Here is an 18222-nt window from a genome sequence, read left to right as displayed (position 1 = left end):
GTAGCTGTAGTTTTCCCTGTCACGGTAACTGTTTACTAGTACTTAGAAATGGTAACAAGGTATTACGTGATGGTACTAGCCAATTAATTTTTTTTTAATTTGCAGCAAAAGGAAAGCATACAAAGACCATGTAAAATCACGTTTCTCCCTAACCGCTCTTACTCTGGTTAACTGAACTTGCCAGGCACAAATCCTTTTATATTTGCTAAATTTGTTCACAAAACATTTGTCGTGACTTTCTTCAGTTCCCTCTTCCTGCAAGTGAAGGAAGTACCTGGGACAGGAGGAAGTAACAAGGAACACTTTGCTAAGGTGTCGTAGCCAGTGATGTGCTTTTTCTTTTTTTTTCCCCTTTAATAACTGTTTTTAAAAATCACTGTCTTGATTGTAATTACGAAAGCAGTATGGTTTGCATCTGACTAAGCCCCATCAGTGGGTGAGGACACTTAGAACCAGCAAGTCACAGCTGGAGAGCTGAGTTCAGAAGAAGAGGCTGAATAAACGGCTCAGCTTGCCTCCAGAGTTTCTCCCACCCCGTGGCAGTAAAGATGTGCTGCTGCTGCTTCTTCCACGGTAACACAGGAAGCATCATTTTTTGCTTAACTGGTAAGGCACAGTGAATTTTGTACTTTTCAGCATATTCCAGGATTGCCGTATTGTCACAGCCTCGAGCGTTATTAGGAGAGACAAAGCTCAGCTTAGCCTAGACCTCCTCCTTCAAACGGAGCAAATTTTTGTGAAACTTGATTCCCTACCACTGGTGCCATATAAATTCTAGGATATTTTAAATATATTTTAAATTGTCCTTTCTATAGACCAGTGACAGGTTTACCGATTCAGAAGTTTACACTTTTAGTTTATTTGCATCATATGCCTTTGTAAGGAGAAAAAAAAAGCCCTTTAAATATTTTCAGAGATATATTTAGAAAAGGGATTTTTAAACTTAACGCAATATTAACAAAGAGTACTAGTATTATTCAGGGCTTTCAGTTTTTCTCCTCAAAATATGTTTATAAAGTGTTTTTCCTCCAGTGCTCACTGTCTTTTCCCCAGCATTTCCCATTTAAACAGAGATAATGAGAGAAAAGCAAACTACATATACAGCTCTTCCCACACACACCCCAAATACAGTTGATTTTGTAAAAGTACACCCCCCCAACAAGCAAATTTTGCGGCAAAAGACTTCACAAACACTTCTTTTCACACGTTTTAAGTAGCTCCAAGGCATCTCTTTATCCATGTTTTAGTGTGGAGAATCACCCATTACATTTGGTAAACACAATTCTGTACAAATTATAAATACTTTTTGAGCCCAGCGGGATTAATTTATGTGATTCTTACGCATTCTATATAACAACAAAAATTCATGTTAGCTGTTTTGTTGTATAAATTCAGCTAAGCCACAGAAATACCTTTCCCCTTTTTAATGAGTAGGGTGATGTGGTTGTACTCAGAAGTTCAAAGCCGTTCCTAGTCCTATCCTCAGGGCCGGCTTTTTGAGATGAAAAAGAGGGTTACCCATTTAGAAAGAAAGCAGAACAAGACTTTGTAGTATACATTCGTCCGTGACTTACTGAGGCTTGTTACATATTTTCCTCTCATAGGCAAGAAAGGCAAGCATCAGGAGTATCATCAAATATTTATTTAACCAGCAAGGCACAAAGCTCCGCCTGTTTTGTTTTCCACGTTAACTTCAGAATATAGCACAAAGCTAGAGACCTTTGTCCCTCTACTGTGCTTGCAGTCAAGTCAGATCAAAACTCAAAAGCTTTTTATGCTCTTTATCATCACTATCATATTTAAGACTAAACTTAAGACCAAATAATTTTCGATTTGAAATGGAAAACGGTAGTTCAGTTTGGAATATGGTTTCCACATACGGTAAGTATAGTCCAAGAAAAACCCTACTTATGTTAAACATGCGTTTTGTTACACATGTCCAGTTGGGTTTTCAGTATCTCCACAGATGGAGACTCCATGACCTCTCTGTTCCTGGGTTTGACCTCCCTCACAATAAACACAACTGGAATGAGGACATTGACAGTGAAATTCTATTCAAAAGGATGCAGGAATGGCTTTCTGTGCTACTCAAGTCTCACATGAAGGACTAACACAACTGGAACATGATCCTTTGGAAGTTGGGATTAGGAAGCTTGTTGATGAAAGGGCTCTATTGAGTTTTCCAGGACATCGAGGTTCAAGTGGGTAATATAAATGAATTGCTATTTTATGACCTGAACTTCCACTGAGCTGTTTGAATTTGACTCATCTTTTTGTCTGAGCTTTAGAAATACCTAGATAATGGGAGATTAACCTAAGAAGAACCAGCAGGCTAGTTAAGCTGTTGTAATGATTACTCTAAGTAGAGGTCTCCCTGCAGGGGCATAGCATAAGCTTTTAACACTGATGCATTCATTACTTCATCATTAAAGCATTTGATGTAGCCACGTATCGGTGAGCTGTTACTTAAGAACAGAATGTGAGTGAGTGGTTACGTATCTGCATCTCACATCCATCCATTGCTTTGGTGCGAGATTGAAGAAGGTAAAAGAAAGACACTTACCATTGTCATTGCCTTGTTTAATTTCCTCAGCGGTTCTGTCGATTAAAACGTACAATGACCAAACGACACAGGTAATTGCAATTACGTGGAATGTGACCGAACAAACTATTTTCCTCCTCTCACTTGTTGTCATCTGTAATTTCTCCCACTGTAATTTAAAAAGAAAAAGTAATTAAAAAAAATAATCAGACTATACAATAAACTGATTAGCCCATTATGGCTCCTTCTACCAAAAAAGCAAGCAGAAATAAAAGGAACAAGTCCTTTTATTTTGATAATATGCATTACAGTAGTATGTGCATTGTCACTGTAAAATTCATAATGATCTCATTTTCACGGGTTCAGAGGAATGAAGAGTTCTGTTCTGTTGCTGTCTGCTTGCGCACGACATCTAAAGTCATTTCGTTGCAGTACAGCCATAACATGTTAATAGACAGGTAAAAACCTGAATATTTATTTTAACTTTAGTTGATGCACATTTCCGACGATGAGAGAAGAAAAAACCTAAACCTTAGCTTGTAATACTTAAAACTATTCTCAGTTGCTTAAAATTAGAGGAACGCGGTTGTGGAACAGCCTTCCCATAGAATAGAAGCATAAGAAATGCTACTGCATTGAGGATTAAATTCAATAAACTTGAAAAGATGATTATGTGGAAATGATCGTACATGATAGCAGGCAAACAGCCTCAGTAACGCAAGAAGGCTCTTCCAGGCAGATGTTTGTGAATTATGGCATTAAATCCTAGCTTAAGTTAAGGCTATTTTAAGATGAAGTAGGCTATTCTCTGCATTTGAACAATGCAACTCTTGAGGCGATTTTTTAAATCTTGCTCGCGAAGATTTTTTTTTCAGCACTTCTTTAAAATAAAACCCTTCTCTACTAAAATGCTTGCCTTTGAAAACAGATGAAGGAATATGACATTTAAAAGCAAAATGCCTCGATTCTGATGAACAATCTGGGAGTCGGTCGCCAGCATGCGATGAATGAAGCCGAGTACAAACCACAATACAACAGTGCCATCTCTCTGCAGTCGCGCTCAGGGAAGAAAGCTGAAGCATCCAAGCCGCCGCAACACGGGACAGCAAAGCTGCTCCTCCGCCCGCACGGACCCTTGGTACACCCAGGGTTTGGTCACTGCTGTTTTTATCATTTTGGTTTGGTTTGGTTTTGGCAAATAACAAATTTCCCTGAATTGTTTACGGCTAGTGTTGGAGATGGATCTAAGGTAGATGCTTAAACTTTACCCTGAACCAACTCGGCCGTTCTTCTAGTCTGGGCACTATTTGCTGTTTAGTCACATTTCCACGGAGCACAACTGCAGTAAAAGCTGAGGACTATGTCACCAAGAGGGCTGACTCTCAGAAATGCTTCTTCCAGCCATTACTTTTAGAGCAATACACACTAGGCCAAATAAATTTCATTCTTTTATGGCAGTTAAAGCTTGCACGTTTCAGAGCTGTTGCCTCAAAACACAATCTCTGGAGCATTTTCTAGCCCTTGCCAGAATTTTACAAACACAGGGCTTAAATAACCGTTTAGAAGAATTGAAACATTTCCTGAGAAATATAAAAAGAGACAGAGCTAGCAGTTTATTTACCAGCTGATACATGATTTCAATTTCTGAGACATACACTTATGAGTGAAAAGTAAGCCCGCAGGATTTTATATAACAGTCCAGAAAATGGGAGGCATTAAAAAAAAGTAATAAAACAAAAAAACAGAACCTTATGTTCATGTAGGTAGTATTCAGGGGTCAGACCAGACTGCGGCATTGTCATCACAGTCTTATCATATCATTACACCAGGTTACACAGCATTTGACCTGGAGACTTTCATCCTTTTTGTAGTGAAAATTCAATTCAAGCCTTGCAACAGGCTTCCTTTCCAAAGAAAAAGTTTTCTTTGTCCAGATGGAAGAAAGGATTTTACCTTAACCCTTCAGTTAGCTTTGCATGCTTTGTGGGAGATCAATGCTGGACATAAAGCAGAATGAATTGTGTTCTCAAACAGAAGTTTTCTGTCATCTCAACACGGATGCTACACTGAGCAGAATCTACTGGAGAGAAAATACTGTGCTAAATTTTCATTGTCACGTATACCTGTAGTCTCATTATAGCCATTTTAGGCTCTGTAACACACAAAAGCCTTAGAGTGTTGATTTGAATGCCCGGTCAAATAAAGCTTTTTCGTATGGAATTTTAAAGTCAGAGAAGAAAAATGCTGGTCCCATTACTCTAAATGTAAACATTTTGTAGGTGGCTAAAAAAAAAAGACAAAACCAAACGGCCAACCGGCAGGGTAGGTAAGTAAAGAACAACCTCACAAACTGTTGCTGAGATTTACAAGAAGGGTGTGTACCACGCGAGGGAGCTAGTGGGAACAGGCTAGAGCAGACCCTTTTTGCTAACATCCTGTGATCAAATCCAGCCGGAAAGTGGGCTAAAGCCTCTCCTTCCGCTCTCTGGCCCCTCTTCTTCTCCCACAAGACAGCATCCCTATGCGTCTGTTCTATCCACATGTGCGTCACCACAGCAGAAACAAGCTGGCTGGCAGGAGACCGGGAGAGGACACCAGGTGATTATGGAACTGGAATACTCTGCAGAGCACCTTGTAATTCCAGTTGGGATGCAAGAAAGAAACAAGGACCAAGCAGAGACTCCTGCTCACATGGACAGATGCGATCAGAGCACTTGGGAGCATTTTAAAACTCTTTGTGTCTCTCAAGGACGTGCTTCTGTGGTGTTCTGCCCTAACTGCGGTCCCAGTTCTCCAGTCATGATGGGCTGAGCTCATAAGGGGAAATTCAATTAAACTTTGTGCTTTACTCCTGGTGATCCCTGTGGCAGCTGAGTTAATTTTCTTGTCCTATTCACATATTTTAGCTTGGCTGAATAGAGAGTACTGTATGACTACTGTCACTCTCTACCAAACGGGTGATGTTAGTAGATAAGCCAGCAATTTCAGTTGCCCTGGAGCAGAAAAGTGCAATTCACTATTTCAGGATTTTTCCAATAGGCTTAAATCTAAAATTTAACTGTTAATGTTAGTACAGAGTTGCTTGGATAAAATCACAGTTATGTGCAGTAAAAAAAAGCTTGAAAGTCCATAGCAAAGTCTATGAGACAACAACATACTGAGCAGTGAAAGCATCAGCCCCTTCTACTTGTGCTTTGTAGTCCAGGACTTGAAATAGCCTAAAGAGGGGTAGGTAAGTTTGGCAGCTGCTACCATGTCACACAGCACATGAATGCCTCCTTAACCACTGATAGATTGACCTTTGCTGTCCTGTGAAGCTTCTGCGGTTCTCATGGCTCTCTACATTCAGTACATGATGGCAAGATAAAAATAAACTGCATCACGTTTTATTATCAGTGATCTGGAAAAATGTACAACCATCAGGCTGATGACACTGTGACGTGCCACGGACAGAATATCAGATGCCACTAAGAACAGAAAAATAGCACAAAACTAAGTGCCCAGATGCAACTTCCCTTGGAACCTTATATGTTTAATACTCCTAAGGTGCTCTAGAGACTGGAAGGAGAGAAAGAAATGGGAGACTGTAACAGGCAGAGGAGACATTTATAACGACTTGCGAATTATTGAGTCACTAAATTGACAGACAAACACTGTAGTTTTTGCCCAGCCTCCTCTGAAGCACCCCTTCACTGTCGTACGTCTGATTGTCACCACCCACAGATCCCTTAATCCTGGCAGCTATACAAACACAGACTGGAAATCATCACCGATGCTGGTGGTTTGATGTCCTGCAAAAGCAAGCGACCGCATGAATATCACTATGCTCCACAGAACAGGCGTGCTAAACCACTTCGTAACATCTAACAACCACAAAACCTTTTACACAAGTCACCAAACAAATGTGCAATGCAACAATAAGTATCCCAAGAAGAAAGCCTGAAATATCCTCAACCCTCTTTTTATTTTCTGAATAAGCTTTTTCTGAATGTTACATTTGTACTGTGCTCTGCAAACCACTGGAGGGTGATAGGAGACCGTCTACCTGCTTCGGAGGTTCCTACCAAGAAGCCAGAATGAGCTATCAAAGGAAAGAAGCCGAATTGTAAATATGATCAGAAACACTCCTCCCACCCCAACTACGACTTACAGCTACTTCTAAAACATGAGGTGCACCTCAGCCTGAATTCCTGTGCTTTGCTGCCAGAGAAGCGTGTGATAATCTTGAAAGCGGCAGCTGTAAAACTATACCCTGTTCTAGGTTTCTATCTCGTGTTTTGATTTTGTTTCTTAAAGACCGTCTCACTCTGGAACTTAAAGGGAACGGTTACTGATTTCATAACCCACTCTTGCAATTACAAAATGTAGTCATGAGGCTTCTGGGGAAAAAAAAAAAAATTAATAGCCTTGCTCACAGGGGACGTCTAAATGATATGTAGCCAACCACTTCCCTTTCCTGTATCGTAGTCTGAGAAAATCCCTGATATTTATTTTAAAGGTCCAAAATTGTCTCCCTGCACGTCCCTTCTAATAAAAGCTTGTTTAGTCAATATGCAACAAATAAATACGGATATTTTTCAATATCCTCTGAAAATGGATTGTTAGCGGATCTGGGGATGCTGCTTCACATCCTAGAGATCCCAATACTGCCTCTCTTCTTATAGACAGAAGTGAATCTGCAATTTTAATTCCCTCCCATACGTTAAGCTTTCTGCAAAGTGGTTTCGTCACGGCCAAATGCAGAACGAAAAGTTTCACATTGCTCGCACAAAAGCTCTTGCCATACCACAGAATTGGACTCTGCAAACTTTGCTGCTTGTATTCCTTTTCCCCACCTTCAGACTGTAGGTTTACTGTCTGTTTGCCCCGTTCCCATTTTGTGTCCGCATGTTGCCTCCCACTAGTGGTAATTTTCTGTCACTTTGGACACAAAATTTTGTCTACACAGATTTCCTGAACCAACTCCATACTTACTGCAGGTTTGCAGATCCAAACCTTTACAATCAAAGGTCTCTCTGCTGCAGGGGCTCGTCACCGAGGATGCCAAAGTGAAGGTGAAGTTAACAAGCTGCTTTGCAATGAATGCTTGGACTTTTAACTCCTAGGTATTTTCAGGAACCCTATTTTTAAAAATCGCATGTAAAGAGGCCTGACAGGGCAATCTGGTACGGGCATGACATTGCTAATATTAAATGTTTTTCCTGTTATGACATTTAGTAAAGAAATGACAACAAATGTAATTTGAACTGCACCCACAGCTGGGAGGATCTCACCTAGAGCTAAAGGCATCATGCGTCATTCTCTGAATTCTTTCTACAGTCTAAAGAAAGATTTTGGGGCAACCTCTGTCTTTAAATAATCATGCCTGCAAAATGAAGGCTGAAGTTATTTACTAGGAGCTGCTGTAGGAAATGCTCTCTGCACACAGTCCAGGAATACACAGAAAAACATCTTTCTTATCTCAAACCAGGCCTGACGGACCTAGCCAGCACTTCTGAAAAAAGCTCTTAAGAACTGGAGCAATGAATGATGAAGTGAGCCAGGCAGGGAAGATATGTCAGAAGTCTGAACATGTAGCTCAGAGTCATTTATTTTCTGTGGTTTAGGGAGGGTTTTTTTGGTCACTTGTTCCAGCACTAATTGGCCCAGGCTCCAAAGAAAACTGTTCATTACTATCAACCTACCAGCTGGAGGAAAGCAGCTGCAACGGTAGTTTGCAGGAATGGAATTTGTGCAGTGGGTGGAAGAGGAAGGAATGACAGTAATAAAGGACAACAGGGCTCCACACATGTTGGGAGAACAAAATAGCCTTTTGCAGATTTGAAGCGTTGATGGGAGATGAGACTTCACTCCTTGTAATTTGAATAAAAGCATTTCGGGCTGCTCTGCGCCATCTAAACAACAGGTGGTTACAGCCTGTGCCCCAGGGACTGCATCTCAGAGAAGGACAAGGCATGCCTTGCTGCATCGTGCACCAAGACGAGAAGTGCCCCTCATATGGTCAAACAGAATGTGGCAGGTCTGATGGCTGAAAAGAGAAGGGTTTGGGCCATGAAAACACCTCCTCTGTGTTCTTTTCCCCAAACGCGTCCAGAGCACATTCAGAGAGGAAGAACTGAGCAGGTTCCCAGAAAACATACTCGTCATTGCCTTTTGTCAAAAGATACAGGCCAGAGAAGGAACTCTTGTAAGGATCAAGAATAGAAAGCCAGAGTCAGGCCCCTGCTAAATTAGCCACTGAAGAGAAAAATAAATTTTAAAAATCCCATGTCGTATGGTGCATCGTACGGCCATATCTATGCGCAACCTTACCTTGATCTGGTTAGTTCATTAGACGAGCTGGTACAAATCCCTCTCTGGCAAACCTTCCTGATGTTTACATAAAATCTATTTCTGTCCCTAGGTGACACTAAACAAACCTGGATGGAATTGAAATTAAGGCCTGTGGTGTATTTAAAACACCTATTAAAAGGATAAACCTGAACTAGAAATGAGTGCATTTCTAAAGACAAACACACTTTGATTCACTTTTATGTGTGATATGCATGCCTAGAGTAAGTAAAGACCTACATAATGAAAAATCTCACTTTGATAAACACACCTAAGATTATAGGCTGCAAAGAATCATAATTCAGTTTTATCAAAATCAAGACAGTGGTATATTTCTTTTTAAGTGACAGTTAAAAGAGCTGGACTTGAGAGATATAATCAGTATGCACTCTTCACAAACTTAAGCACTTTTTAGCTGTGTATGTCATCAATTAGCAGACCCTTAAATAATGTAAAATAGAGGTGTTAAGTAATTTAAGAAGATAATTTCTAAAATGAAGTAGCTGGTTTTGCAATCTGGAAGTACTATTGAGAATACTTGTCATTTACCAACTAGAAGAACTTCAGTATCTGCATCCTAATCACCCCAACACAAAGTAACCACAAAAATGCTACGCTTTGGAAATACAGGAATTGCCAGACCTCATGTCCCTCTCATCCAATGCTCTGTCTCCAACAGAGGCCAACACCAGATGTTTCAGAGAAACATGCAAGAAACCCCATGGCAAGTAATTATAGCATAATCTTTCCATATTGGGAGCTTCTTCCTAGCTCCCATCTGCTAGAAATTATTTTACATCAATATATGGAATGTAAAAGTACTCTACAAAGTGTTTAATTTCAAGCATCCTTTTTGAATGCTGAAACAATGCATTAACTAATTCTTCGTTCAACCGAGGTCTACATGAACAGCCTTTGGTACTTCATGAACTACTTTGGAACTTTGGTATCATGAGCTTCTCTTTCACAGTTGCTGTTTCTCTTGCCTTGTGTGTAAGCTATTTAAGAAAAGGACCATCATCTCCTGGCATAGCACGCTTCAGCTACCTTATAGATAAGATAATCTATAATGATGGATAAACTGCAGGCAAAACATTGAACCACTGTTCAGAAGCGAACCATCACTATAATGCAAAGCTCATAAAAACTATGGGGAATGTCTGGTACACATCTTGAACTCTAGAAAAGACTTTAGGTGCCTGGACATATCAGTTTATTACTCAAAAATTAAACAAGCAAACAAACAAGCTACATGTGGGCAACCCATAAAGAAGTAAGGAAAAGGGGTAGAATCTATGTCTCCATTAACCTTTATTACAGTCAGTCCAAACTGCAAGCAGATGCTACTGTTACCCGCTCTCCCTACAGTATTTTTACAACCATTCTATCAAATGGATCTAGTTTGTGTGTCACTTTTGTTCTCTTTGCAGCTAGTTGTCTCCTGCCTCTGTCTCCTTTCTCTTTCCAAAAGAGCAGCACACCTAATTGAAGGCATGACATTTTCCTCCAGTCACTAAGTAGCAAATGCCTTTAAATCACAGTCCAGCTCTCAAACAACATTAGACACAAAAAAAAACCCCAACATTAAAAAAAAAAATCAATCAATCTAACTATCATACCACAAAGCACAGATCATAATTTTCCTGCAAGGCCAGTTAAGCTGAGATTTCATTTTCCAACCAAAGCAGGTGGGGGTGCTGCATTTTGCGATATGCGCTCTATGGGCAATACAAGAGCAGCCGTGACACATGCTCAGCGCTGGATTTGAGATGGGTTGTGCCGGCGACAAAGCACACGTGAATCCTTCCTCCACTAGAGCAGCCATAACAAACCATCTCCCAACAGTCTGTGCCAGAGTATCTTAACTGCCTTTGCACATCTGAGTGTATTTTGGTCTTAAATAGCGCGAGGGATGTGGACAGAAGGCTGGGATAGCGTGGTAGAAATAGGAAAAGGAGAGAAATTAGACAGAAAGGTGGATATAGCAACATGCTGGAGATCAACATCCCATTACATAGTCTTGTATGCCTCTCCACTTTCTTTAGTTGTGCCCAATTAAAGTGAAATTTCTCTGAAGACCTGTTCCCTTAGGCACCTAAGACATTGTTAAAATATATGATCACAATTTTGTTAGAGAGCCTTTACTTGAATCACCTTCTCTTTAGTATTCATCACACTGCTTAATTTCCTCGATATCAAATTGTCTAGCCTGCTGATAAGTATCTTGAAGCATGCATTTTGAAATTAGAGATGATGAAATAAAATTGGTGGCACCTGAAAAGCTAAATCAATAAATATAGTTTCTGTTTATTTAGCTGTCGTTATAAATGATGTAACTCTAGGAGTTACAACAGAATATTAGTTATTCCACCTTGAAAATATTTTCCACCTAAGTTTGCCTTCTCTTAGAGCAGTGCAAGCATGAAAATTCTCATAACTGCCTTATACTAAATGTGCTTGGTCTTTTTTGTTTGCTGTTCATGTCCTAGGTTCTCCCATTTGATACATTAGCAATTTAAACACTCTTTCCAATATGTAAAATTCCTTAGAGTTCTAATTTGGATCTTACAGAATGAAAAACCTAAAGCCATTTACCTGGAGAACTTGCTGTGCAAGCTGGCCTACAGGAGCATGTATTACATCGCTACAGCCCAAGGCCCTTCAGCATCACGTGTCGTAAGAGGAATGAAGCCCAGCAGCAAGGAGGGGAAGGAAGGGTACAGAGGTACCTTTGCATGCTAAGGACTCTTGGAAGAAAAGGAGTACAGTTGACTGGAAATGGAAAGCAGCTATCTCTGAAAGTCACTGAACAAAGAGTAGCCATTTGGTACTGTTGGATGAACCTCAAGATCATCTTGCGTGTCCTTTTATCTCATTTTCTGTCCTTCATGTTTATAGATCAGAGATGCTCTTACCAATTCTTCCCCCCCCAACACCCACTAAATTAATAGTACAAGTGAACCTGAACACTAATTCTCTTTATGTGGTCTTCCTGAAGTCATAAGAGCAACTGACCTACATATAGGAAATGTAACTCAGCTTCTGAGCTTCCCTTAACCAAATCAGTCTGAAAAGTTACAAATATGTGGCTTGGTTTAAATGTTCTTGTATACCAAAACCCTGGTATTTTTAAATACATTGCTGCTTAAATATATCTAGACGTATCTTATTTTTGGAACTATATATACAGTATATGTACATATGTCTGAATTGCCACATAACCAAGATTTAAAAAAAGGAGCTGATGTGCTTCGTTATCTATAAACACGACTTTAGCAAGAATACTGATTTCCCAATGAACAGCTACAGTTACCTTCTCTGTCTTTTAATTTTCCCACAAGAGAGACTCTTTTGATCCAATTAAATAAAAATGAAATAGAGGAAATTTGGGCTGAGGAAAGGCTAGAGTAATTAACACAAAACTACAGCCTAGTGTTCTGGCAGAGAACTGAGGGAATTCTGAAAGACTTCCAACAAATGCCATACATTCCAATTTTGCCGCATACAAATCGGCGATCTGAATAATTCCTGGAGGAAAATTTTCTTTTTTTCCAAATAATTTAAATAAAATGCTCTAGGAATAAAATTAAATTAACCCTAAAAATTATAAAATATACTGAATAAACTGATAATTATCAGTTTATGATTATTTGATCATAATTTAGATCAAGTACAGTATTGCTACGTTCAAGAGAACATCACTATGTTCAAGAGAAACCATTTTTTGCATGCATTCCACCAACAAGCAAGCATCAGCCTGTGAACTAAAACTCAGTTCAGGTCATTTTCACATCAATAGGTCCCAGGCAAAATAAATTTGAGGCAAATAACCACTGTAAAATTGCATGTGTTAGTTAGTTATGTGAGAGATTAATACATGCATTAATCAGATCATGAATAGCAGCCCACTCCCATTAGAGCTGGTAAAATCCCTAGCTTCAAAATTAAACAGTAAAAATGGCATTTTTACAAACGTCCGTGAATAACAATGAGTGGTTTAGGTCACTGCTTGGGTTGATTATGCTCTTTACGTTTTATATTACTAGCTATACATTTTGTGTCAGGGCACCATTCCGCTTACATTTTCTTTACGCCAGTATCAAGAGATCCTCTTAATTATTTCCAATGCTTCACCTACCCAGCCCCTCTTCTCTTATAACTATTGATGAGGCCAAGCTTTAAAAACGGAACACTGAAAGAGCTGAAATTAAAACAATGAAAAGGAGACCCCAAATACGTAAAAAATAACTGAGAGGCTGACGAAGGATAGGGTAGGACCCTTTAAGTAAAAGGAAGATGAAACCTCGTGATGCAAGTTGCATCTGTAAAACAGCTCAGACCAACTGTTCATTTCAGGCTCAGGAAGCACAGAAGGATTTGTACCTCCCAGAGCTCATGTTTATGGTTCTGTGCAACAGTGGATAACACCGCTAATACCCAGGGCTGGACAATCTCCTGAATTCCCTTTGCTTTTGTAAATTCTACCAGGCAGCAGAAGTAGCAAATTTGGTTACTAGCAGCTAATTAAAAGAGGAAGTAGTCTTCATTTCATTTTCTGGTATAAGATTTTTTGTTTGCTTCTTAAAACAATGCAAGTTCAAAGCAACGACAATACAGACATCTTGTTCCCCCTCCAGGAAGGATGCTGCACATAAGGGTGTACGGGCAAAGTATCATAATGAGATGGCTTTTTGAGAGCCTAAGGGTATGTTATGATGATTTCAAGGTATGAGGCACAGAAGGTCAGCATCGCTAGTCAGTGGTCCATGGGAACTGGAACAGTTGGGTGAATAAAAGCTGTGTTGAATGGAAGAGAAAGAAATATAAGATAGAAAGCTAACCCAAATTCTACCACTATGAGAAAGGTAAGATCTGTTATTCTTGTTTTGGCACAAAATGCAAGACAACATTACTCTGCGAACTACAGCATGTTGTCGATGTACAGATAAATTAGCAGCAATGCTCTATTACTCTCTCTCAGAATTAGGAATACAACTGTCTGAACAAAGTAGTCCCTTGCATCCTTGAGGCATCACAATAGGATACAAATGCTATAGAATTATTTTTACTTTAAAAGCTTTAATATACACTTCCTCCCTTGAGCACAAAGTTATTCACTATAATGACATGATAGCCAATAAGGAAGTAATAGCTTTGTGCCTTTGTGCATGCCGGTGAAGTGTCTGACCCCACATATTACAAGAAATGATTTGAGGCTAGTGATGTTTTGAGGCAGTTTACTGTAAGAAAGAAAACACGGGAGCAGGTTGCCTTGACGACACTGTGCCGCTGCACCAGAAATCAAAAGGAAATGTCGGCTCTTCTGCTATGTTAAGGACTGCAAAGTATTCACCAAACTGGGTTAAAAGAGAACTAATCCCACAGCAAGTCAGTGTTACCTGACCTATGCAGTATTAGCTATCATGTCCTATCATGAGCCTTATTAGAAAACTGATGAAAAAGCCAGATGGTTCATACTTCATAGCACAGGGCAATAAGAAGTAAACAGCAAGCGATATAGTAATGAGTGCTCAAAGTTTCCTTTTTTTTTTCCTGGGAGACTCTGCAGGTCACTTCTGGTTCTGAGAGTCTACTCTGGTGGGAGAAGTGGTTTCTAATGGCGACCACTTTTGATTTCATAGCAGGATTTCACAAAGATGTCTCTGCAGGCTGTATCACTTTCAGCAGTGATCACCATACTCTTAAATAAAAAATGTAAATACGAATTAGTCAGCTAGCACTGGATCAAAAATACATCCAGACCCTTAACATATTTTGCCATCACTGAATTTATCATGCATCCTACCAGATTTTATCAAAAAAGGATATATCCACAAAGCACCCGGTTATGAATGAATTCCTCCAGGCAGTCATATTTTTTAAGATTTACTCCTTTTATAGGACTACGTTAAGCACAGAGAAGGGAGCTGAATCTGGCACGCTCACACATCAGCCAAGAGCTCTAACAACTGGATTTAGAGTAGTGCAGATGATGACTGGTTTGTAAAATAAGGCACCCTATGCAGTTCGAGCTCCAACAAGGGGAGCAGAAGCAGATGTGTTCCTGCTCCAGAGTGAAACATTAAGTCCGGGAGAGAAATGGGACTTAAAGATTCACTTTAGACTTTCCTTAGCTCATCATAGCTCTCAAAGCAGCATTCTGATTTTCTTCTGTTGCTTCCATAGGCGATTCACTTTTTTTTTTTTTTAATGGGCCTGTGAATTGCGGATTTCTCTACCTTCCAGCTGGGCATTACCCCACATTGAGTGCACTGACGTCTGTTGGCTCAAACCCTACATCTTAATTGGCTATACAGCTGCTACCAATCCGATGGTCTTGTTGCAAATAGAGTATCTTTAACGTACTATAGTATAACTAAACATTTGCTTTTGATCCAATTATTAAATCAGCATCACACCAAACAGCTGAAATCTTTTCCAAACTGATTTAACCAGTTAATCACTAATCTGACCACAATGGGTCACTTCTTATGCTTGGACTGGGTTTTGCTTTGTACGGAAATCTGAGTTACCCAGTTCCGTAACCTCTCCAGGACCTAAATACCCTGCTCTGCGCAGCTGTGAACCACGTATCTCCAACTGGGACTTAAACCTTTGAATCCTGTATGGGAGTTAAAGCTGGCATGGACATTTTATCACTCTTATTACAACCTAGTTATTTATAAAATAAATGATACCAAGTGGGGAGACAGCATTCCTTCCTTCTCCTCTAATGACAGCAGCTGCATACACGAGAAGTTCTACAGAGTTCAATGGTGTAAAACCCAAAGAGAGGCACCTCGTACCACACTTAGAAGTGCTATTTGTCAGTATATAAGCAAATACAGAATAGAAGAGGAGTAAACGCTTAGAAGATATATGTACACATTCAAAATGAACAAGAAGATCAAGTTTCTTTCATTACCAGTATTTTAAGACTGGCTTTGCTTCTGTTTAATTTCACAGAATCTTACCACCCCGTTCTAAAAGAACACACTCAATCCTCTATTTTTAAAAGGGATGAATTCAGATACCCTTTCTATCATAAAGAAAATCAACCTCAACTGGTACATAATGCTTCTCTGAACAAAAAATTGCCTTGCTGTTCCTTAAGGACCAAGAGTAACTGCATGGTAACAATGTGCAATATTGCTTATGCCTCACATAAATAAGACATTGTCTGTAAATCGTTTCGAAGATAAAACAAAATCAGGGAAGAAAACAGACATATCCAAGACCACAGAATAATCTGTTGGGATAATGCATCAAAGTAAAACATCTCATCAGATACCAGACATCTTACAATTATTGCACAATTTAAATATTAAAAGTATCTTGAGGTATAGACACTGTGGAGAAATCTCCATTTGAAAACAATTCTGCATTTTAAGTGCCTTTTAATTTGATATTTTAATCCATTTCATACTTACAGTATTTTCATTCAGTTCCTGTTTCTACTATGCTTCAAACAGCAAATTCAAGAGATATGCAATGCAGGTGCTACTTTACCAGGATTATATCCTTTTTAAAGAAGCAGTGATTTTCTCAGGATGAAGCTATTACCTGAGAGAGCTCAATAAGGAACCCACACAAGCTTCTTGCCACTTTCAAATTCCTTCCATGATAAATAAAGTCACTTTATAAATGAGAAATTCTGCATTATGGATTGCAAACGTTGAAAGGTAAAGCTACAAATACATTTGTATTATTTATAACCATAGATACACATAACAGAGACCATGAGAAATAAAACAGACACATCAAGCAATGCTTAGTATTTAATCTCTAAATTTATATTCAGCAAGGTAATTAGATGTGCTCAAATATATGAAACACTTGCAATCCCTGTTGATCAATGCTTAAAAGGATTACTTCAATGCAAAGACTTACTAAAATGATTAAGCTAAGTTTTATTTGATGTCTGGTGCTTTCAGGGATTCTGTAATTAAATAACTGCTGCACATTTCACAAGCCTATTGATTTAATAGAGGTATCTTTATTTATGTTAACTTAGGATGCTGCACATTGGCACTTATGGGTGCTAATAGCTGTATGACATGATATTCAAACTTGATTTTGCTATAAACCCCTAGATTTTGATAAAAAAACTGTTAGGACACATTGTGAGTGCATGAAAGGCTGAGGCATGAATAAAGTTGCTAATTCACCAGTTGAATCAAATTGTTTTATATTTAAATTCTGCTTTTGTGATACTGCAAAAACAAAAGTATAGACACCTGTAATTAAGTTCTGTGGTCTGTAATTTTTCCCTTCAGGAGACCAGCAGTTGGAATGTTACAATGGTATTATGATAAAATTCATCATAACGAAGCAATGCACAGTCAAGAACCAAGCTATAGAATCTCACATCACAGATAAAATAGAGATTAAAAATCAAAACTGATTGAGAGATGTGACCCTTTCACTTGTAGAATGCCCCTTCAAATCCAGGTCTAATGGCCATGGAAATGGCATTTTCTGGAGCTGGCCAGAAACTTTCACTTTAGGGGAAATTTCAGGGTTTTTTTTTCATAAAATAAGTTTCTTATGGAAAAGAACAGGCACTCTTCTAAAATAGAGAATTCCTCATTTTCCATCCTTAGGAGATCTGGGAAGTTTTAATTCACTGCTGCCAGGCTGGACTTAGTGCTGGAGACTGAAGGCTCTCGGGATCTAGTACAGAGCCAAGCCTTAGCGAAACCTAAAGCTCTCAAGAAGGTCTTTAAGTCCTACAGTCTCTACAGGGACTTTCAGATCCTGCAACAAGGAGACAGGACTGTGGTGAGCATCAGCTTTAGGAGCTGCCTGTCCCACAGCACTTTGCTCTCTGGTAATCAGTCTTCACGCCATCTTCTGAAAACCTGGACTCCTAGGGAATGCCCCACCGCTGAGGTCCTGGGCTCCGTAAAAGCTTGCAAGAAATTTGATAGTGTTTCCTTGGAATTTTCCACTTTGGCAAAATACATCGTTTTTACCAAAACAGCAATTTTCAGTGATTTTTTTATTAAAGATTGTTTGGGTGGAAAGTTACCAGTGAGCTGTGGTCACCCAGCAGGTCTCTCTGTGATCACTCTTTCCTCCCTTACCTTGTCTTTGCTACAGCTGTCAAAATACTTGGTTTATAAAACAGCTTCTCATAAACCCTTTAGTGTTTCATAGATTTGTGAATGATGGCAATGATAGTGCATACACTTATTAGGGATGATATATTTAGTTTAATATAACATATGAAAGGTGTCACAATTGCATGTTATAATTGCAAAAAGGATAACTAATTTTGCAAAAAGGATAACTATTTTTGCAAAAAGGATAACTAATTCGAAACTTTGGTTTTGGTTTCTGAAATGGGT

General features: G+C 39.2%; 1 protein-coding gene across 2 annotated transcripts in view; it reads right to left on the bottom strand.

Annotated features, from left to right (window-relative positions):
* Positions 1 to 18222, bottom strand: part of MARCHF1 (membrane associated ring-CH-type finger 1) — a 246497-nt gene that overhangs the window by 5646 nt on the left and 222629 nt on the right. For both annotated transcript variants that reach the window (XM_054202878.1, XM_054202879.1), the window contains one exon: positions 2564 to 2711. In XM_054202878.1, the coding sequence (XP_054058853.1) occupies positions 2564 to 2711 (148 nt within the window). The remainder of the gene's footprint in view (positions 1 to 2563; positions 2712 to 18222) is intronic.

The sequence above is a fragment of the Rissa tridactyla genome, chromosome 5 (assembly GCF_028500815.1).
Source record: "Rissa tridactyla isolate bRisTri1 chromosome 5, bRisTri1.patW.cur.20221130, whole genome shotgun sequence".
Taxonomy (NCBI): domain Eukaryota; kingdom Metazoa; phylum Chordata; class Aves; order Charadriiformes; family Laridae; genus Rissa; species Rissa tridactyla.
This window is presented reverse-complemented; position numbering and strand designations above follow the sequence as displayed.